Genomic DNA, 23900 nt, shown 5'->3' on the forward strand with positions numbered 1-23900 from the left:
TTAGTCTTAACAATATCATCCATTTCAGACCCTCCCTCACAAGGGACACTTGCCCACGTTCAGTCATTTTCTAGAACCCTGCAGTCTGCTTCTGCCTCCTTGTCACCTCTTTCAAAAAAGAGTTTGCTGTTGGCTGACTCCTGGAAGCAACCCTTCCTTCCAACACGTTCTCAAGTTTTGACTAAAGTGGACTATCTATGCCGAATATCTTGCCTTACTGCACTTCGTCAAAATTGTATGCTACATTTTACCCGAGTTTGGGACCCTTATGTTACATGGCAGGAACACAGAGCTGTTTGGAGTCTCCCTGTTCACTAATCCTTTTCCTGCTATTTCTCTAGCGTTAGGGGTGGGGGTTTATCCCTAGGTATGTGCTTAGCATTGTACCTAAGAGTGCAGCTATGACTTGTTTGTATTTTTGGGATGATGTTTGTCTGTTTTTCTTTCTTCATGTTTGAAAATGTGTTAATAAAGATATTTTAAAAAGTGCTTAGGGAATCCTCTGTAAAACCTAAAGCAGTTAATAAATAGTCAGAACTCACCTTTCCGTCCAAGATCAATTGCTTCCTTTTATTTTTTTCCCTCTTTTCATCAAAGTCGGTGGATTCCAGCTTCTGAAGAAGGAAGAGAAAGTGTTGAGTGCACAGGGCTGACATATGCCTGTAATATTCTCCCAGGTGAAGGGCGAGAGAGGTGGCAATAAACACAGTGGACCTAAGAGGCAAGACACTCACAGCAGCTGGCTGGAATTTAGAAGAGCTTTTTGATTAGCCAAAGGGGATCTGGGGACTGGAGGGAATTAAGTGGGATCCAATGTGCTCTTCTAACCATCTTGATGTGAGAAGGAAAGAGAAATTCTGTTCTGAGGCTTGAAGCTGGAAAATGTCTTTAGAAGTGTGGGTAAAATAATTGGGCAGACTGGGTGGGCCAGAGGGACCAGGAGGTTATGTGCTGGGGCTTGAAGCTAGAATGTTTCCTTAGCACTGTGGGCAGAATAACCAGGCAGACTGGGTGGACCAGATAGTCTCTCTCTATGCCCTCATCTACCAAGATACCATGGAGTTAATAATCAAGCCGTCCCCAATTTGTACATAGATATGTGCAGGTTTTACTGTTTAATTACTACACTACAAAAACCGCTCACACAAGTTTGCACCTGCTTTTTGCAGACATATTTTCCTGGGGCAAAACTAATGCGTGTAGGTTTGATTATCAAAATCATGCATATATTCTTCTTCTTTTTATTATTATTAAAACCTTGCTATACCACATATATCATACCTTTGGACCTAAGCAGTGTACAAATCTAAATTAAAATAAAAGAGAAGAGAATGCCATAACGGGAAGATAGTCAAACCAGTCTCCCAAACACAAACAAACAGAAGCGAGAGACTCTCAATCATCAATCATAAAACCAAAAAACATTTCTCAGGTCGGACCCATCCAGCAAACTCACTGGAGATTAACACTGAAGGCCTGTATGAAGTGTTTTTAAAATGGGGAAAGGACTCTTTGGACCGGATATGTGCAGGCAGGAAATTCCACAGGGACGGAGCTCTAGTTTTCTCCCCTGACCTAGCCTTACCCCAAGAGTGTCTCCTAAAATACCCAGTTAAATGTACATGCGATAGTTAACATGCGCAAACTCTTCCCCATGTTTAGGATAAGTAGTAATCCAAAAGCCTATTCCCACAAGTAAATCAATGTTTTACTCGCTGACGGAGCCTTACTGTCCTTCCTCATGACTGTCAGGCTAAGGAGATTAGAGATCCCTCAAGACCAACCCTTCTGACTTTGTGGCAACTCTTTATAAATTAACTCAAGGGAAGGAGAAAAAGAACCCAAGTATCATCCGCCATTAATTCTGCAGTAGTGAAAAATACAATATAAATATACAATACTATACTTGTATTCCACGATTACAGAAATACTGTTCATTGCGGATAACACATAAGACCACCAATCAAATATTGGGATGTAACAATATACAATAAATCAATATGCAACCCAATTGGCTGCTTTCTGCAGAAACTGAAGCCAAAAACAAAACTGCCTCTCCTGAGCCCCATCCTCCCACTCCCGGCAGCAACCCTCTCCTGGGATTACCTTTCGTTAGTGGATAGTGGCCGGCTTCAGCTGAAAATGGCTTCCAGGACTTCTTGGCAGTAATTCTGAGATTGGAACCAGCATAGGCAAGAGCAATCCTCACTCGCTCTTGCCAATGCCGGTTCCAATCTCAAAATAGCTGCCGGGACCTCCCGCAGCACTCACAAGACTGCTGTGGAAATCCCTGAAGCCATTTTCATCTGAAACTGACCATGCGCAGGAGTGAGTAGGGATGCTCCTGTGTCCACTATCCACCAACAAAAAGGTAGGCCCAGGAGAGGCTGGTGTGGGTTTGGGGTCCAGATCTAGATCTGGGAGGGAGCTGCCGTCAGTGATCCTGTCTGCTGCTTTTGGGGGGGGGGGGGGGGGGGGGGGAGAAAGAGTGATCGCAAGGAGAGGGGGAAAAGTTTCAGTTTTCACACTGGCATTTTCAGGCAAAATCTGAACCTGAATTTTGGAACTGTTATGGTGCCAAATCCGAAATTCGGTCGGCCTCCAAAATCATGAAAACTTATATAATTGATATCTATCTTTAGATCTACAGGTAAAACTGTTACAGAGCTTAGCTGCCTGATAAGAAAATTAAGAATTAAAAACTCGTTTAGATTTAATTTTGCTTGCTGAGGGAAAAGAGTGATCAAACTTTTATCATGTAAGGGACCAAATAAGGAGACAAACTGTGTATTATTTTAATACAAAAGCACTTAATTAAAGAAAAAAAAAAGAGCCTCAAATGGTAGTCGGGGTAAGTTTAACAAAGGGGCGCTCAATGACATTTCTGAGCTCAACACAACCTTCCATGTTTTTCAACATTTGCAAGTGCTTAAGCAATTTAACTGTGGTACTTACATACAAAACATTACAATAAATAAAATTTTAAAACTCACTGATATTAAATATAGTCTGACGGCATCACTGCACATAACAATGTCATTCTTCATGAAAGCCTTATCCAGAATCCTATAAGAATAGCCCGGAGAGGTGGGAAGGATAGAAAAGTGGCAGTGAAGAACAGGATGAGTGAGGCCAGGGTGTGGATGAGAGCTGGAGCGCTTGAAGTCACAGAAGACATACTTACAATTTCACACTCCCTGCGTGTCACGTTAACCTGGGTCAGGATTTTTAGCACCTCGCTCTCTTCCACAGCGAAATCCTTCAGTTTTATTTCTGTGAAAGGAAGAAGACATATAGCACAGGTCAGAGTAACTACAGGTTAAAAGGAGGGAGGGATACAGCTTCTGTTCACAGAACTACCATGATGCATCAGGGACCTCAAACTATACAGACTGCATTGCACACAGTGAGACAATGAACACTGCAACCCTCCTTCAAAAGCATTGGAACAATCCTACTCACAGGAAGCAACATCCAGTTCCTAACCTACCGTTCTCTACCCTTATGACACACCCCACCACTCATTTTTTCACGATATCCACCATGAATATGCATGAGATACATTTGCATGCACTACCTCCCTCATGTATATTTATTATAGATACCCTGAAAACCTGACTGGCTTGCTGTGCACAGAGGACTCAGTTAAGAAGCCCTGCTCTATGAGCTTATTTGTAACAAAAGCACAAAAAAGCGCCAAGAGCCGTCAATAAGGACAAACAGTTATTCCCATCTCTAGATCATTTATAAATATGTTAAAAAGCAGCTAAATATATTATTTGAAACGATTTTTATTGATGATCAAACATATGAAACAAAATTAGTAAAGACACACAATCAATACTCATAGTGACACAACATATGCCTTAACGTACATCTTAACTATATCATCAGTTTTACAACATTTACCCCCCCTCCCCCCCTTTTATACACACTGTATCTGGAATCTCTTACATAACATAGTAAATGACGGCAGAAAAAGACCTGCATGGTCCATCCAGTCTGCCCAACAAGACAAACTCATATGTGCTACTTTTTGTGTATACCCTACTTTGATTTGTACCTGTCCTCTTCAGGGCACAGACCGTATAAGTCTGTCCAGCACTATCCCCGCCTCCCAACCACCAGCCCCGCCTCCCACCACTGGCTCTGGCACAGACCGTATAAGTCTGCCCAGCACTATCCTTGCCTCCCACCACCGGCTGGCTCTGCCAATCTCGGCTAAGCTCCTTAGGATCCATTCCTTCTGAACAGGATTCCTTTATGTTTATCCCACGCGTGTTTGAATTCTGTTACCGTTTTCATTTCCACCACCTCCCGCGGGAGGGCATTCCAAGCATCCACTACTCTCTCCGTGAAAAAATACTTCCTGACATTTTTCTCGAGTCTGCCCCCCTTCAATCTCATTTCATGTCCTCTCGTTCTACTGCCTTCGCACCTCCGGAAAAGGTTCGTTTGCAGATTAATACCTTTCAAATATTTGAACGTCTGTATCATATCACCCCTGTTTCTCCTTTCTTCCAGAGTATACATGTTCAGGTCATCAAGTCTCTCCTCATACGTCTTGTAACGCAAATCCCTTACCATTCTCGTAGCTTTTCTTTGCACCGCTTCAATTCTTTTTACATCCTTCGCAAGGTATGGCCTCCAAAACTGAACACAATACTCTAGGTGGGGCCTCACCAACGACATACAGGGGCATCAACACCTCCTTTCTTCTGCTGGTCACACCTCTCTCTATACAGCCTAACAACCTTCTAGCTACGGCCACCGCCTTGTCACACTGTTTCGTCGCCTTCAGATCCTCAGATACTATCACCCCAAGATCCCTCTCCCCGTCCGTACCTAACAGATTCTCCCCGCCTAACACATACATCTCCCGAGGGTTTCTATTCCCTAAGTGCATCACTTTGCATTTCTTCGCATTGAATTTTAATTGCCAAACCTTACTTCATGGTAATGATGCCTTCCAAAAGGTTTTATCATACCTTACACGTCTAGCAGCTAAATATGTTAAAAAGCAGCGGTCCTAGTACAGACCCCTGCAGAATTCCACTATCTACCCTTCTCCATTGGGAATACTGACCTTTTAGCTCTACTCTCTGTTTTCTATCTTTTAACCAGTTTTTAATCCACAATAGAACACTACTAGTAGACCCAGGACAGCAGAGGAGGAGAATGGAGCACAAAGTATAAGCTGTGTGCCTCCTCCGCTTGCTTGATCGCTGTAGAGAGGGAGGGAGGGAGGGAGGGAGGCTGAGCCACTGGAACCATTGCCACTTTTGTCTCAAGGCTGCTGCCGCCTCTGCAGTATTCTGCACAAGTTTTGCATTCCACAGTTTCAGAATGTCAACATTCTCAAAATATTTGGGCTCTTTTCTAGAAAGTGGCACCACTGAACAGCAGCACGCTGAATGACAAGAAGCCCATTCAGTTCCCATGGGCTCCCTCAAATTCAGTGCATGCTAATCAGTAGTGCCACTCTGCAAAAAGAGCTCTTAGCTTCCTAGGTTCTTTGTGGTTTTAGATTTTCCTTTTCAATTTTTCTGTCAATCATACTTGCCCACCCAATGTGGTGCCTATATGCATTTTTTAAACAGCCAATGTAAAAATAAATACTTTTAAAGTAAAATACAGCAGGCACTCCTGTTTTAAAATTAATACTTTTGGTAGAACAAAAAGATGTAGAAGAACAGGAGTGTGACCACTGCAAAAGCAAAAGGTGGAGGAGTCTGAAGGGTCATATATCTTCAAAAAAAATTCTTAAATTAAGATTGCCTGCCAGAGACACAAGAAAAGATCCTTATCTAGTTCAACTGTTTATTGCCACAGACCCTGTGCGGGACTCAGCTGCCACCACAGGCTTTCTGTGGTACAACCAAAGCGGTTTGCATAGTACATACGTGTACATCACAACTTTGCAGCTGCTCCTCCCAAACTGCCTATCCCCCTCCCAGTCCCTTTACTGTACGTCATCAGCACTGTTCTGATATTTTTTTTTAGTCATGGTATAAACCACTTACATAAGTACATAAGTAATGCCACACTGGGAAAAGACCAAAGGTCCATCGAGCCCAGCATCCTGTCCATGACAGTGGCCAATCCAGGCCAAGGGCACCTGGCGAGCTTCCCAAATGTACAAACATTCTATACATGTTATTCCTGGAATTGTGGATTTTTCTCAAGTCCAGGAATAACAAAAATAAACCTTCATACATATTCAACTATCCATTTTCACATATAAAGCACACTTTATAAATTAACTCCGGTCACGTGATGGAGTAGAGGAGAGCGGCAGCAAGTTGTCTTTCCTCCTGAGCCCCTTCCCGGTTCTCCAACTTAAACAATGCGAAAAGGGACGGGAAAGGAAGAAACAGCAAGCTAAGCAAGTTGCTAGTATATGGATCCTTTCTTAATTCGCGCAGAGGCGGGCATGCCAAGCAAAACAGGGAAAAAAGAAACAGCGAAGCCGTGCGGGCCTCCCGAAGCCAAGATGGCGCGGAGTCCCGGGGCCGAACCGTCATTGTTCAGCGAACCCCAGCTGCAGCAAATAATAGCAGCAGTTAAAAGTGCGACGGAACCGCAATTTGCGCTATTAACACAACAAATGTCAGTAATGGACAAAACGCTGGAAGAAACAGTGAGACGCACAGGAGATCTAGAAAACAGAGTGGCTGAGACGGAAGATCGAGAAACAACAATGGCATCGTCAGTACAGGCCCTACAAAAGCTGGTAAGGGAGCAGGGACAACTGATAGACGAATTGGAAAACCGCTCACGCAGATCGAATATTAGACTTGTAGGCTTTCCGGAGTATGTCCCGGATCAAAATTTGCCAGCGGTTCTGGAGCGCTGGATAAATACCGAATTAGCGCTGACGGATAGCATAGGGAAATTATGCCTGGAACGGGCCCATAGACTCGGCCGCAAACAAGAAGGAGCGCAGCGCCCCAGAGTGATAATAGCGAAGATCCACAATTTTTTACATAAAGTGGAAATCCTCCGGGGCGCAAAACAGAGAAAGGACGATCTTCAATATGAGGGCCATACTGTGAAGATATTTCAAGATTACTCTTGGGCACTACAACAGCGTCGCCGAGAATTTAACCCTATTTGCAGTGTGCTACACAAAAAAAAAGAAAAATTCATGTTGGTGTATCCAGCCACATTAAAGATTCACCATAATGGGAAATGGCATGCTTTCACAACACCTAAAGCAGCAGCAGTTTTTCAAAAAGCAATGCACGTAAAAGCAGAATCCCACCAAAACTAAATAAAACCACAAACACAGCATCTGGAAAAGGAGACCATGTGGATTACAGTAAATGGAGGAATTCCAAGAACTAAGAGGCAGTGAACAAGAAGGTGAATGGGGAAGACTGCTAGACTCAGTCATGTCCATAGACATCGCCACCGCTGCCAGGTTTGGGAGGTGGTGGAATATAATATTATTCTGAGTAAAAGGGTCGAGACTGTAACGAAACAAGCCAAAGGTTCAAGTTGGAGTTATATGAAAGTGTTTGTTTGTTAAGTTAACATGTAAAAATGAGGAATAGCAATGTTTATAAATGTTAAAGATCATATGATGGGAAAATAAGGATTCGGGGGAGGACCGGGGGGGGCTATCACAACGACCTATGATCATCCAAGATCCAGGGGGAGACGAGAAAGGTAAAGAGGGGTGTAAGGGAAGACAGAGAAGAAGATGGGGGAGGGATGGGGGAAGATTGGAAGGGGAAAAGGGAACCAGGGACTACATTTAACAGACCAGGAAAAGAACCAAAGAGAAAAAGAAAGGCTCTATCCTTCAGACCAAGTCATAGGCACACAATATAAACAGATATCCTCAGACCAGGCAAAACAAATCAGAAAGGATCAGGGCGAGGCTGGGCGCCCGATCCACCACTACAGAACCTTTTCTTATAAGAACCCAATAAAGGATGTAAATGGCTAAAACCATTAGATTTAATACCTGGAATGTAGGAGGAATTACCTCTCCTGTCAAGCGCGCTAAAGTACTGACAGCGTTACGTAGGAAGCAAACCGATATAGCATGCATCCAAGAAACCCGCCTGTCCCAGGCAGAAAACCAGAAATTAAAAAGGAATTGGGTGGGCGAAGTATATGCCTCTCCAGCAGTGGGTCGCAGAGGGGGTGTAACTATTCTCATACGAAAAGGGCTAGTATCAAAATCAGAACTAATCACAGTAGATCCAAAGGGCAGATATGTATTATTACATGTATGGCTACAGGGCAGAGAACTACTGCTGTTAGCCCTTTACGGGCCTAATATATATGACAATAATTTTTATAATCATTTGATACAATTATGTAGGCCGTACAGATCTCTGAAGCTAATGGTCATGGGAGATTTTAATCTAGTGGCGCGACCTATGGAAGACTGCTCAGATCCAAACAGGGCCCATAGGGGAGGCCCAAGGGCTAGGACACTATCATCATTCATGCGAGCCTTAGGCCTGGTTGACTCTTGGAGAACCCTGCATCCGGGACAGAAAGATTTCACCCATCTGTCGAGAGCTCACGGGACGTATTCCAGGTTAGACTATATCCTAGTGGATCGCTCTTTATTTCCTAACATGACCTCAGTGGAAATAGGGGCTGCTGACATATCAGATCACGCTATGGTCTGGTTGGACTTAGAGGCGCCAAAACACTACCAACAGAATGGAAGGGGATGGAAGTTCCCGGCCTATCTATATAAAAATCAGGAATTTGTAAAATACATGCAGGTAAAGTGGGATGAATACGAGCAATTTAATGGACAACACAGAGACAACCCCACATTGTTCTGGGCTACGGCCAAAGCAGTGATGAGGGGTGAGGTGATTGCATATGTAAATGGTAGAAACAAGAAAATTTCTAAAGCTATTATAGATTTAGAGATGAAATTACGAATAGCTAAAAAGAAAGTTATAAGATCACCTACAGGGGCAAATAGAGATAATATGCAGTCGGTGCAAGTAACACTTAATTCCCTTTTACACGAGAGAGCTACAAGGGGAATCTTATATAACAAATACAGACTTCAGAGATTTGGGAATAGAACGGGCCCAATGTTAGCGGGGATGGTTAAGGCATGGAGTAATCAACAGGTAATAACAGCATTGAAAGATGATCAAGGGAAATTACAACACAAAAGTGAAAAGATAGCAGAAATTCTAAGACACCATTTCTCGAGAATATACTCAGCCCCAAGTAAGAGTGATACAGGAGAAATAAATCAATATTTGAGACAGGCCCATCTGCCAGAACTTACTCAACAGGAGCTAGAGTCCTTGAATGGTCCAATCACAGGCAGGGAAGTACAGGAATGCATAAAGACCTTAAAATTAAATTCAGCGCCCGGCTCGGATGGACTGACGGGAGAGTTTTACAAATTGCTAAGCGCCAAGTTAGTTAAGCCACTGATGTTAAATTACGAACAAGCAGTACAGCAGGGACAGGTGGCGGATCATGCCAATGAAGCCCTAATAGTTCTTATAAAGAAACCAGGTAGAGCAGAGGAACTCCCAGACTCGTACAGACCGATATCCTTAATAAATGTTGATTTAAAAATATTATCAAAGATAATGGCAAACCGCCTCTCTAGGATATTACCCCGGGTGATAAGCATAGAACAGGTAGGCTTTGTTAAAGGGAGGCAAATAGTAGGAAATGTCAGAACACTACTAATAGGAATGGCCTCATGCCAGAGATCTGAACAACAATCCTTGGCAATCAGCCTGGATGCAGAAAAAGCTTTTGACAAGCTGCACTGGGATTACCTGTTTGCAACCCTACAGACTATGGGATTTCAGGGCTGGTTTGTTCGGGCACTTCAAGTATTATATACGGATCCAACAGCTGCAGTGTTAGTTAATGGGATAAAAACACCATCATTCAATATAGCTAGGGGGACACGCCAAGGTTGTCCGCTCTCACCACTTTTATTTATCTTGTCCCTAGAACCACTGTTAAGGAGACTATGCCTCAGGACAGACATCATGGGAGTAGAAGTAGGAGATACCACAATCAAAACATTAGCATTCGCAGATGACTTATTAGTTCTTCTTAAAAACTCTAGATCCTCAATACCGGCACTATTACAAGAGATAGAATCCTACGGGAGGCTCTCCGGGTTTGTGCTGAATAGACAGAAGTCACAGGCACTTCTAGTATATGGGATGCCACCTGAAGGGGGAGGAGGGGAGATACCAGTATTACCAGAGGGGGTGCCTCTGAAATACTTAGGAGTATATATCTCACAGAACTTGACCCATCTTTATGATAGTAACGTTCAAAAGCTACTACGAGACACAAAAGACAGACTGACTACATGGCAGGGATACCCACTATCATTGATGGGCAGAATTGCCTTATATAATATGGCAATAGTACCCTGCTGGTTATATGTATTTCAGGTTCTGCCGTTATACTTGAAACATAGGGATGAGAGGGAACTTAACAGGCAATTGCAAAAGTTTCTGTGGAATGGGAAAAAGGCGAGGCTCCCTTTGAGGACATTACAAGTGCCTGTTGAATATGGAGGCTTAGGCCTTCTAAGCATTAGGCAAACGACAATTGCAAGTGGGATGAGACACATAGCAGATTGGTATAGGAACACGCAAGATTTCTCGGATACGTCACTGGAGTTAGCTTTGACGGACAATGTACATTTTAGTTGTATACTACATGAAACAGGAGGAACCCTGCCTTATGAACTTGGACGATCAATGATAATGCCTACAGCAAAGAAAGTTTGGCGATGGGTCTGCAAACTCCATAGATTCAACGCGGGAGCAACTCCATTCATATCCATAACAAGAAACCCAGCTTTCCCAGCAGGATATATGTATCAGATCTTCAAGAGATGGCAACAGCGAGGAATACAATATGTGTACCAGATCATAAACGAACGGGGACGCTTGATGCCCTTTAAGGAACTGCAAGACAAATATTCTCTCCCAAATGCAGATCTCTTTCATTATGGTCAGTTGAAACACTATATTGACAGCCTAAAATGGCAGAATTTGGCTGAAGATGTACAAGAAGAACTAGCCGCAGCATATTCCTTATCTGCCCAACAAAAGGTTCCCTTGTCGCTATATCATAGACACATCCGGGATACTGCAGCAGAGCTGCCTTATGAAAGGCTAGCTCAGGCCTGGTCAGATGAACTAGGGGCGACCATACCAACAGACATCTTCAAAATTCATGTTCTGAACTTGAAGAAATCTACAGGCTTTGTTTGGTGCTGGGAACTACAATAAAAGTTTGCAGTCCGAATGCATATAGCCCCCAGACGGGCATTCCACATGGGATTGTCCCCGGCAGGGGAATGCCCTAAATGCAATCATGTAGGGGCCACGTTGGGACATATGTTCTGGACATGCCCGCATATTGCAAAATTTTGGAGACAACTGTTAGCAAATATATCACAGATGTGGGGCACTCGCTGGCTTCCGGATTACAAATTATTATTCGGCCACGTTAAAGTTGTGGCCCCAAAACCCAAAGGACTTAAAGAATTTACAAACAGGGCGGTCATTGCAGCCAAAAAGGTGATCCTGCTGGAATGGATGGCATCAAAGGCTCCAACATTACAACAATGGAGATCTCAGATGATAATGTTAATGAGAATGGAGAGAATTGATGTAGTCCACTTGGACAATAAAAGAGGACAGCAGTTTGAACGGAGATGGGCACCATTCTGGCAAACACTAACACCAGCAGCACGGGGACATTTGTTGAATCTATGATAATTTATAATAATCTAAAATAATGTTACGGAGGGAGGATAGAGAAATACTGTGTAAAGTAGTCTCGGAGGGTATGGGAAGACGGGAGGGAGGGATAGGGAGGGATTGGGGGGGAAAGGGGAGATAGAGGAAGGGGGGAAAAAAGGAAAATGTATGGAGCAGGATGATTATTGTATAGACAGCTGGAAATTTGGTAACCATTGCAATGATGTACGGTTGAAGTAGTGGATGTATCTAGTTGATGTGTCACAATATGTCTTGTTCCAGAATAAACAGATTTAAATATAAATTAACTCCTACACGTGGTCTCTCATTAGCAGGCAGTACAGAAGAGAAAAAGTTTTGTTAATGCCAGTTCTCCCTTCAGAGGGCTGCAAAACCGCTACCCCTCCCCCAAGGAAGAACTCAGCACCAGGTCACAGGTACTCACTGATCTGCTGTTCAATGGTGTGCACAAGGTGAATGTCATACTGCGTCACCAGGGTTATAGCGATTCCGTGGCGTCCTGTGGAGAGAAGGGAAAATGAAATTTCTTAATACAGCACCAGAGCACAAGGTTTGGAGACAGTGGCTGGGCCAAATGCCATAGGTTACACAGGACAGGAGGTGTCCTGCCAGCAGCCCCCTCCAACCCACCTGCTCGAGCTGTGCGGCCCACACGATGGACGTAAAGCTTTGGCAATCCAGGTGTGTTGTGATTTATCACCACTTGGACAGTTGGAATATCTAACCCTCTACAGGGAAAGGAAAAGAATAAAATTTAGGTTTACATAGTCCTGCATCACTCCACTCATATGTTTGCTTTGCTGGCTGTTGTGTGCTGCTTCCTTAGGCCCAGCACAAAATGCTGTACCTGCAGCAAAAGCAGGAGAGGTTGAGACAGTCAACTTAAAACCCAACCATAAAAATTTGAGTCAAATTCTTGCATGTGCTCTGCTATGAGCCTGCCAGGTTGTTGAAGATATGCCTGGAATAACTGAGGCTTTAACAGGGAAACATTCTCAATGATTCTAATAAGTTCAAGGGCCATTCCTGTGTTCTGGTATCTCTTAAAATCCATCCAGATGAAGAAGTCTTATTTGTAATTGCTTATGATTTGTTATTTTATCTATTGGTAATTATATATTTTTTCTGTATAAGATTTTCTGCTTATATGATTGCTAACCACCTAAGGCCCTTTGTAGGGTATGGTGCAGGTTATAAATACTAAACTAAATTGAACTTAGAATATCTTTTTGCTTTTGTAGTATCAGTAATACAATTTCATTTTTATTTAGATTACTGGACATGGTTTGACCACACACCCCCTGTTGTATTTATCACCATTCTCAACTCCATTTTTCTCTTAGCCATGCTATATCCATGGGTGTCTGTGTGACACTTACACCAGGCTGTTCATAACACTGAGTGCAGAAGCACCCTTGCTTCACTCAAATGCACAAAGATGGATGTGGCTAGGTGGAAGGAGCATTTAAAACCTAACACTATAGCCTCAAATGGACTTAAAAAAGCTAGATTTTGCTGGCTGTAACTGACAACTAAGAATGCATTTATAATTCAGCAGGTTAAAAATTTGTTGTTAACTTAATATATCAGTGTTTCTAATATTCAAAGTCAGAAGTGATTGCTGATATGTATCTATCTACCATGTCACAAGGGAGTGAATTAGATATAAACGTTTGTGTGCACTAAGTTAAATCATTTTAAATCCACAGTGATTCTAAAAAAAATATGTTAGGTCACTTGATAAATGTGATTGTTTGGTGCTAATCGGATATGACAGGCTATATAGTTGATTAAATGTTTCTTATGAGCCATATAAGGTAAAGCACAAATTCTCTGTTGTCTGTACAGTGTCCTTGAGAAGGGAGCAGCTCTCTTATACATAATCCAAGCTGTTTTCCTAAGACCAGTTTTGTCTGGCTGTGTTTGCTAATTTCCCAGGTAGTCCCAGCAAAGGGTCTCCCGTCATCTACCTTGCAGCCACGTCAGTCGCAATAAGTATCTTGAAAATGCTGGACTTGAATTTGGCAAGTGTTGCGAATCTCTGTTTCTGTTAATAAAGAAGAAACTAGGATTAGAAACGCTATTGCAGGTGGCACAGCCTCATGGGTGAGGTGTAATTGTATCTAATCCTAAGTATATTGTACAGCGTGTTGTCTTCTTTTTACTTGGAGGAAAAGTCTCGCGTATCATGTTGTGACTCTGGGATTTGCAGTTATACTGTCGTACACTTACGGAGTACTCACTAGCATCATTGGCATAAAAACCTCCAGTGTGTTTATTTTACTTAATTCTATCATATTTCAAATCCAGAATGTGTGATATTCAAATAGTTTGACTTATCGTGGCAGTCATCCAGTCTAGTATTGTCCACAGCCAACTGTGGCCAGAGTTTCCGGTCCTTCTTCAAGGCGGACCCCTGAAGGAGGACCTGAAACTCTGACGATACGTGAGGCTTTTCCTCCAAGTAAAAAGAAGACAACACGCTGTAGAATATACTTAGGATTAGAATTGATTAGTGTATAGAGTATAAGTATCCTTAAGTTTGCTCATTTTGAGGTGTAATTGTACCAGGAATCACTATGAAGGAATTCTGAAACAGATAAAAGCTATTTCAAACTCCACTGAGGTTAAATTGGAAGCGAATAAATCAGTGTTATGTTGATCTGAGCTGGCATACCTTCCATCCTATTTCTGCTGATGTTAAAGTACCCCTAAATAAACTTTTGCATTCTCAATGTATTTTAGATGTTGCTCCAAAATATGTTTTCAGTAATCCTACTACTACTACTACTATTTAGCATTTCTATAGCGCTACAAGGCATACGCAGCGCTGTACAAACATAGAAGAAAGACAGTCCCTGCTCAAAGAGCTTACAATCTAATAGACAAAAAATAAATAAAGTAAGCAAATCAAATCAATTAATGTGAACGGGAAGGAAGAGAGGAGGGTAGGTGGAGGCGAGTGGTTACGAGTCAAAAGCAATGTTAAAGAGGTGGGTTTTCAGTCTAGATTTAAAGGTGGCCAAGGATGGGGCAAGACGTAGGGGCTCAGGAAGTTTATTCCAGGCGTAGGGTGCAGCGAGACAGAAGGCGCGAAAGTCTGGAGTTGGCAGTAGTGGAGAAGGGAACAGATAAGAAGGATTTATCCATGGAGCGGAGTGCACAGGAAGGGGTGTAGGGAAGGACGAGTGTGGAGAGATTCTGGGGAGCAGCAGAGTGAGTACATTTATAGGTTAGTAGAAGAAGTTTGAACAGGATGCGAAAATGGATAGGGAGCCAGTGAAGGGTCTTGAAGAGAGGGGTAGTATGAGTAAAGCGACCCTGGCGGAAGATGAGACGGGCAGCAGAGTTTTGAACTGACTGGAGAGGGGAGAGGTGACTAAGTGGGAGGCCAGCAAGAAGCAGATTGCAGTAGTCTAAACGAGAGGTGACAAGGGTGTGGATGAGGGTTTTGGTACAGTGCTCGGAAAGAAAGGGGCGGATTTTACGGATGTTGTAAAGAAAGAAACGACAGGTCTTGGCGGTCTGCTGGATATGAGCAGAGAAGGAGAGAGAAGAGTCAAAGATGACCCCAAGGTTTCGAGCTGAGGAGACAGGGAGAATGAGAGAGCCATCAACAGAAATAAAAAACGGGGGGAGCGGGGAGGTGGGTTTGGGGGGGAAAATGAGAAGCTCGGTTTTGGTCATATTTAATTTCAGGTGGCGTTGAGACATCCAGGCAGCAATGTCAGACAAGCACGCTGAAACTTTGGTTTGGATGCAAGGTGAGATATCAGGGGTAGAAAGGTAGATTTGGGAGTCATCAGCATAGAGGTGGTAGGAAAAGCCATGGGATGAGATTAATGAACCAAGGGAAGAAGTGTAGATAGAAAAGAGGAGGGGATCAAGAACAGAACCCTGAGGTATGCCGACAGGCAGAGGGATAGAAGTAGAAGAAGATCCACCAGAGTGAACACTAAAGGTGCGGAGGGAGAGGTAGGAAGAGAACCAGGAAAGGACAGAGCCCTGGAATCCAAGTGAGGACAGGGTATTGAGAAGTATGCTGTGATCGACAGTGTCAAAAGCAGCGGAAAGATCAAGAAGAATGAGGATGGAATATTGACCTCTGGATTTAGCCAGTAATAGGTCATTGGAGACTTTAGTAAGCGCAGTTTCGGTTGAGTGGAGAGGGCGAAAACCAGATTGTAATGGGTCAAGAATAGCATGTGAGGAGAGAAAATCAAGGCAGCGGCGGTGAACAGCACGCTCAAGTAATTTGGAGAGAAAAGGAAGGAGGGAGATGGGTCGGTAATTAGAGGGACAAGTAGGGTCAAGTGAAGGCTTCTTAAGGAGAGGTGTGACCACAGCATGTTTAAAGGCAGCAGGGACAGTCGCAGTGGAAAGTGAGAGGTTGAGAATGTGACAGATAAAAGGAATAAGAGTAGGAGAGATGGCATTAAGAAGGTGGGTGGGAATGGGATCAGAGGAACAGGTGGTACATTTTGAGGAAGAAAGGAGAAGTGTAGTTTCCTCAATAGTAACTTCAGGAAAGGAGGAAAGGGAATGAGGGGAAGGAGAGAGAGGGGAACGAACTAGTGGAGGGAGAGCTAGTGAGGTAGAGAAAGCAAGGTTTATCTTTTGAACCTTGTTGTGAAAGAATTCAGCAAGGGTCTGAGGAGATAATGAAGGGGGAGTTGGGGGAGGGGGCACCTTGAGGAGAGAGTTCAATGTGGTGAAGAGAAGTCGAGGATTAGAGCCAAGAGAGTTGGTCAGTTGGATATAATAATCCTGTTTGGCACATAAAAGAGCAGATTGGAAGGAGGTCAGCATGAACTTAAAGTGTAAGAAATCAGCAAGGGCCCGAGATTTCCGCCAGAGGCGTTCGGCGGAGCGGGTACAGGAACGTAGGTAGCGGATATTAGAAGTCAGCCAAGGTTGGGGTTTTGTACGCCTTACAGGGCGGGTCATCAAAGGTGCAAGAGTGTCTAAGGCAGAGGATAGAGTATTGTTGTAAGAAGAAACAGCCTCGTTGACAGACGTGGATGGTGCCACAGTAGAGAGGAGGTTTGAAACATGGGAGGATAGAGATGAAGGGTCAATGTCGTGAAGATTCCTAGATAAATTAGATAGGATAGGACGGGACTGGGAGGGAGGAGATTTAAGTGTGAAAGTTATAAGATGGTGATCAGAGAGGGGAAGATCGGAGGCAAGGAAACTAGAGGGTGAACAATTGGAGGAGAAGATGAGATCAAGACAGTGACCATTTTGATGAGTGGGGGAGGTGGAGCATAGTTGCAGATTAAAGGACGACGTTAAAGCGAGTAACTTGGAAATATAAGAGTTGGAAGGATCATTAGCAGGAATATTAAAGTCACCAAGGATGAGAGAGGGGGAGGAAGGATCATGGAAGAAGGCAAGCCAGGCATCAAAGTCACTGAGAAAGGATGAAAGGGACTTATCAGGGGGACGATAAATGACCGCTATTCGAAGAGGCAGAGGAGAGAAAAGGCGGATAGAGTGGACTTCAAAGGAGGAAAAACAGTGAGATTGAGGTGGAAGAAGGGGTTGAAATCTGGAGGAGGGAGAGAGAAGTAGTCCAACACCGCCCCCACGGCCAGCAGGGCGAGGAGTATGTGAAATAGATAACCGCCATGGCACAGGGCTGCGACTGAAGCAGAGTCATCAGGGCAGAGCCAGGTTTCTGTTATGGCGAGCAGATGGAGGTGACGCGAGATAAAGAGGTCCTGGATATAGGGGAGTTTGTTACAGATAGAGCGGGCATTCCATAGGGCGCAAGAGAAGGGCAGAGAAGAGGAGGGGAGTAGAGGAATAGAGATGAGGTTAGTTTTTATCCAATGGGTTACTTCAGGTATTAATGATTTGTTAAAACTAGGGTCTTCCCTTTCGATATGGATAAAATTATTTTAACACCTATACTCAAGGGTTCTGAGTCACATCTTACTCTATCTTCAAGTTTTCATCCAGTTGCCAGTATCCCTTTTCTTAATAAACTCATGGAATCTTATGTGAGCCAACTATTTGCAGAATATTTGGATACATTTTCATGTTTCCATATCTCTCAATTTGTTTTCAGATCGGGTCACAGTACAAAAACTCTTCTTTTAGTGTTGACTTCTCAGATTAAGAAGCAACCAAGTTTGGGAAAAAAAAATTGCACTGCTCCAATTTGATATATCCGCTGCATTCGATGCGGTAGATCATAATTTGTTATTGGAAAGACTGAGTGGGATTGGCCTTGGTGGCTCTGTGTTGAAGTGGTTTCAGGAGTTTTTAGTAAATCAGAGTTATAGTGTTTGGAAGAATGATGCTCTCTTCCATTTTTGGTTTCTGGGTTGTGGGGTGCTCCAGGGCTCCCTCCTGTCCCCTCTTCTTTTTTAAATTCTTTTATGGTTTCCTTAGGTGACATTCAGCTCTATTCAGACAAGATGTTGTTATCATCCTATGAGGATGATATTTTGATTCAGGTACCAGTCTTTGACGATCTGAATAAACTGTTCATCGAACATCTTCTTGTATGGAAAGGATTCAACACTGGGTCTTAGACAATACGCTGAAGCTCAATTCCGTTGCTATTCCTAAGCAGATTGTTCTTACCCAAGACAAGATCTTTCCAGTTGAGGATAAATCTAGAATCCTTGGAGTGATTCTAGATTGTTCTCTGTCTTTTCAGCCCCAGGTCAATCAGCTCTGGAGGAAATCCTATATAATAATTCTCACCTCCAACGTTCTAATGTGCCTGGTACCGTAGCTCCCTCGGAGGTGGTCTGCTAGGCAGTTTAGAATGCACTGACATCAGTGATGTCACTGACAGCTGATTCCAAGGCAAGGGGAGGAGTAGGGAAACACGCGGTACTCCTCCCCCTGCCTGGGAAACAGCTGTCAGTGCCCCCCCCTCGGCGCAACACCCAAGACCCTGCCCTGCAAAACCGCGAGCCAGGCAGGGGGAGAAGTAGGGAAACACGCTCCGCGTTTCCCTACTCCTCCCCCTGCCTACCAATCAGCTCTCAGTGCCCCCCCTCGGCGCAACACCCAAGCCCCTCCGCCCTGGCGCAGCACCCAAGCCCCTACCCCCCCTCGACGCATCACCCAAGACCCTCCCCCCGGCGCATCACCAAAGCCCCTACCCCCCCTCTCGGGCACATCAACTCCCTCGCCACCCGCAGCTGCCAATACTAACGCTGTCCGGCCGCTGCTGCTTCTCCTGTGGAGCAGCAGTGGCCGGTACAAAAAGAAAAAAAGCCAAAAAAAGATTTTTAACCTGAAACGCGGCTCCGTAGACAGCCATCTGGCATTGGCTGTCGTCATTGAAGCCGCTCCTCCTCTCCCCTCCACGTCACTGCCCCTGCAGGAAGACCCCGGAGGAGCACAGCGACATCAGAGGGGAGAGGAGGAGCGGCTGCAGAGATGACAGCCAATGCCAGATGGCTGTCTACGGAGCCGTGTTTCAGGTTTAAAATCTTTTTTTGGCTTTTTTCTTTTTGTACCGGCCACTGCTGCTCAACAGGAGAAGCAGCAGCGGCCGGACAGCATTAGTATTGGTGGCTGCAGGTGGCGAGGGGGTTGATGTACCCGAGGGGGGGGGGGGGGTAGGGGCTTGGGTGATGCGCCGATGGGGGAGGGGAGGGTTGCTGGACATGGGTGGCTGCAGGGGGGCAGTGGAGAGGAGGGTCGTTGGACATAGGTGGCTGCAGGGGGGGCAGGGGGAGAGGAGAGTCGCTGGACATGGGTGGCTGCAGGGGGAGCAGGGAAGAGAGGAGGGCCGCTGCACATGCGTGGCTGGAGGAGCAGAGGAGGGTTGGTGGGGAGGGGGTCCTCAGACCAGATGGGTGGCAGGGGAGACAGGAAGGACGCTGGAGGGGGGGGGGGATTACCTTGCTAGCGCCCATTTCATTGCCTACCGAAACGGGCCTTTTATACTAGTGATTTATAAATTGAGACAACTAAGATTGGTAAGATCATATTTTGATCAATCTGCTTATTCCCTGTTAGTCCAGATGTTTGTCCTTTCACATTTAGATTATTGTAATTTTCTCTACCCAGGTTTATCAACCAAACTGTTAAGGAAACTACAACTCATTCAGAATACATCTATTAGGCTGATTTTTAACCTCAGAAAATTTGATAGCATCTCATTTCATAGGACAGCTTTGCACTGGCTTCCAGTGCAACAGAGAATTCTGTTTAAATCAACTTGTATAGTGTTGCAGGCCATTTATGGTCTCACATCTTCCTTTATTACCGATTTAGTTTGTATTCCTATGGGTAGATTTTCTATGCGATTGCATAATTTGTTGATCTTATGACCTTTGGCTTTAAAGGGAATTCAATTCTCTAGTATAGTTAAAACTATTTTCTCTATTTTTGCAATTCATTACTGGAATTCTCTCCCTACTGGTATTTATTTATTTATTTACAGCACTTATATCCCACAATTTCCCACCCAAGGGTAGGCCCAATGTGGCTTACATCAATCTACATAATCATACAGCAGGCAAGGTCAAGACAGTAATGTTCTAGAAGTATAATGGGAAAGGACAGAAGCGAGATGAAGAAAAAGAGAAGAAGCAGAGGTGGTGGTATGACAGCGGGGAAGACAGTTCAGAAGTTAGAGGTGCCAGGCGGTAGTGGTGTGTACGCTTTGCCAAATAGAAAGGTCTTGAGGCGCTTTTTGAAGGTAGGATGATCAGTGGTAAATTTCACTAGCTTAGGTAGATCATTCCAGAGATGGGCACTAGTGTAGGAGAAAGTTGATGCGTAGGTTCTTTTGTACTTAAGTCCAGAATATACTGGGTAATGGAGGTTTAAGTACGATCGTGCAGACCTATGTGAGTTCCTTGGTGGCAAGTTGATCAGGGTGTCCATGTATGCTGGGGCTTTGCCGTAGATGATTTTATGTACTAGGGCGCAAATTTTAAAAGTGATACGGTCCTTGACGGGAAGCCAGTGCAGTTTCTCTCGCAATGGTCTTGCACTTTCAAATTTAGTTGCACCGTAAATTAGCCTGGCAGCAGTATTCTGAGCTGTCTGTAGTTTTTTCAGTATCAGAATTAAAGTTAATTATATCTGTCCTTTCATAAAAAATTGAAGGTCTTTTTTTTTTTTTAATTATTTGTTTAAAGTGTTCTATAGGATGAACAATTTTACATGATTGGTGGGTTCCTCAATCATTATTATTATTTCTGGGTATGTTGTAACTGATCTTTGTTTTCTATATAATGTAAACCGAATTGGACCCTTTATGGGGATTACTGCATTATATAAGAAATGTTTTGGTATTGGTATTAACAATTTAAAGGACCCTGACATAAAACGTGAAGGAGTTATCTAACAGTAGCAGCTGTATTTTAAGTAGTACATAACTGTATTCTCCATGGTTCCCATTTATAAGCATTATATCATTTTGTTTCAATTTAACAAAAACAGAAACTTGTAAAACTTCTCTCCAAGACTGAGCTGGGGGGGGGGGGGGCAGTAGTACCCCTCATTCACATGTGGGCCTAGGACCCTCCTTACCTGCTTCATCATAGAATGCAGTGCAACAGACGGGAAATTGAATTCTCGTAGCATCATGTTCAAAATTTGGCAGGTCCTGAAAAATCCAAAAGCAACAGGAAGAGAGGTGAGAGGAAGTAGTGCTAGCTCCTCGTTTTTACATTTCTTCTCAAAGGAAAGAAAGGAAAATTATGTCTTACCTCAGGCCTCAATACATTTTCATTAAATCTAGGAGCCAGCCACTGAGACCTCTCTCACTTCTCCATCCCCACCACTCCAACATTGTCCGCAGTGAATTTTATGTTTTCTTGGGGGGTTCGGGGGGAGAAGAGGGAAGAGAATCCCCTGCCAGATCAGCAATAGCTATTTTAGAAACTGATTTACTAAAATTCTTTTCCTATTCTATGTCCTTGGGTAAAGAAACTTTAGTAAATCAGTTCCTCATAAGTACACAAGTATTGACACACTGGGAGAGACCAAGGGTCCATCAAGCCCAGCATCCTGTTTCCAACAGTGGCCAATCCAGGTCACAAATACCTGGCAAGATCCCAAAAAAGTTCAATATATTTTATGCTGCTTATCCTAGAAATAAGCAGTGGATTTTCCCCAAGCCAATTTAATAATGGTCTATGGACTTTTCCTTTAGAAAGCTGTCCAGACCTTTTTTAAAGCCCGCTAAGTTAACCGCCTTTACCACATTCTCTGGCAACGAATTCCACAGTTTAATTACATATTGAGTAAGGAAAACCTTTCTCCGATTCGTATAAAATTTACTACTTTGTAGCTTCATCGCATGCCCCCTATTCCTAGTATTTTTGGAAAGAGTAAACAAACGATTCACATCTACTCCACTCATTATTTTATATACCTCTACCATATCTACCCTCAGCCGTCTTTTCTCCAAGTTGAAGAGTCCTAAATGCTTCAGCCTTTCCTCATAGAGAAGTCATCCCATCCCTTTTAACATTTTTGTTGCACTTCTCTGTACCTTTTCTAATTCCACTATATCTTTTTTGAGATGCGGCAACCAGAATTGAACACAATATTCAAGGTGCGGTCGCACCATGGACCAACTCAAAGGCATTATAACGTCCTCACTTTTGTTTTCCATTCCTTTCCTAATAATATCTATTTGCTTTCTTAGCCGCCGCAATAAATAAATGTAATAGATTGGTGAGGCAAGATTTCCCTTCACTGAATCCATGCTGGCTTTGTCTCATTAATCCATGCTTTTGAATATGCTCTCTAAATTTTGTTCTTTATAATAGTCTCTACCATTTTGCCTGGCACCGACATCAGGCTCACCGCTCTATAATTTCCTGGATCCCCTCTGGAACCTTTTTAAAATATTGGTGTTACATTGGCCACCCTCCAATCTCCCGGTACCATGCTCAATTTTAAAGATAAATTACATATTACTAATAATACCTCCACCAGTTCATTTTTCAATTCTATCTGTACTCTGGGATGAATACCATCCGGTCCAGGAGATTTGCTACTCTTCAATTTGTCAAATTGTCCCATTACATCTTCTAGGTTTACAGAAATTTCATTCAGTTTCTCCGACTCGTCAGCTTTGAATACCATTTCTGGCACCGGTATCTCTCCAACGCAGGCGCCTTCCAAGTTACTGGCAGAGCCAGCAGTCTCCCTTCCTGAAGCATGCTGTCAGCTGTGTGACAGCAATGCCTTGATAGGCCTTGATAGGTTCACATATCACCATGACCTAGGTCCCCTATCAATCTCTCTCTCTCGTCTAATGTTGTAGGTTACTGGGGCCACACTCTCAGGGGTCCCACAATTCCTAGAAAGCACCCACAGACCCAACATACAAACCACCAGGATTCTTAGTCAGTCCAAGACAACAGAGCCAATAAACTAACAAGGTTTATTGTTACAGAATTAGAACACTGAACCATATAAAACAGATGGAAAAGTAACAGGCAATAAAGGGAAACTGAAATGGGACTTGATATACCTCCTTTCTGTGGTATTTTGCAACTACATTCAAAGCGGTTTACATATATACAGGTACTTATTTTGTACCTGGGGCAATGGAGGGTTAAGTGACTTGCCCACAGTCATAAGGAGCTGCAGTGGGAATCAAACCCAGTTCCCCATGATCAAAGTCCGCTGCACCAACCACTAGGCTACTCCGCCGCTCCAATAACAAGTAACTGAATCTAAGGATCAATATTAAAACTGTCTACCCACTTTGTCACTACCTGGGTAGCGCCTGGGGAGTTTCAGGATAATAACTGCTCACAAGCCTTGAACAGTGTCTCAGGACAGAGATGTTTACCTCTGTGCTCCCATACTGAAACTACAGATTACCTAACAGCTCAGGCGGGAAAAAATAGTCACTTCTTTAACAGTTTTATAAAAAAAAAAAAAAAAAAGTCACCATCTGCTGGCCAAACAAGGGAAATGCACTGGGGAACAAATATGTCATACATTCACAAAAGTCACAGATATAAGTCCCCTGTCTCTCTCGCATGCCCCGCCTCCAGCCTAAACTCAGTCTCTCTCATGCCCCCCCTCCAGCCTTAACCCAGTATCTCTCTCATACCCCACTACAGCCTTAACCCAGTCTCTCTCCCATGCTCCCCCAGTCTTCCCCCAATCAGTCTCTCTCATGTCCTT

The 23900-nt window shown here is 43.7% G+C and overlaps 1 protein-coding gene across 2 annotated transcripts in view; it reads right to left on the minus strand.

The window, feature by feature from the left end:
* DDX49 (DEAD-box helicase 49) overlaps positions 1 to 23900 on the minus strand; it is a 53548-nt gene that overhangs the window by 5260 nt on the left and 24388 nt on the right. For both annotated transcript variants that reach the window (XM_030217324.1, XM_030217325.1), the window contains 6 exons: positions 21279 to 21354; positions 13736 to 13812; positions 12396 to 12493; positions 12190 to 12264; positions 3185 to 3273; positions 543 to 614 (listed from right to left, as the gene is read on the minus strand). In XM_030217324.1, the coding sequence (XP_030073184.1) occupies positions 543 to 614; positions 3185 to 3273; positions 12190 to 12264; positions 12396 to 12493; positions 13736 to 13812; positions 21279 to 21354 (487 nt within the window). The remainder of the gene's footprint in view (positions 1 to 542; positions 615 to 3184; positions 3274 to 12189; positions 12265 to 12395; positions 12494 to 13735; positions 13813 to 21278; positions 21355 to 23900) is intronic.

Source organism: Microcaecilia unicolor, chromosome 11 (assembly GCF_901765095.1).
Source record: "Microcaecilia unicolor chromosome 11, aMicUni1.1, whole genome shotgun sequence".
NCBI classification, from domain to species: Eukaryota; Metazoa; Chordata; class Amphibia; order Gymnophiona; family Siphonopidae; genus Microcaecilia; species Microcaecilia unicolor.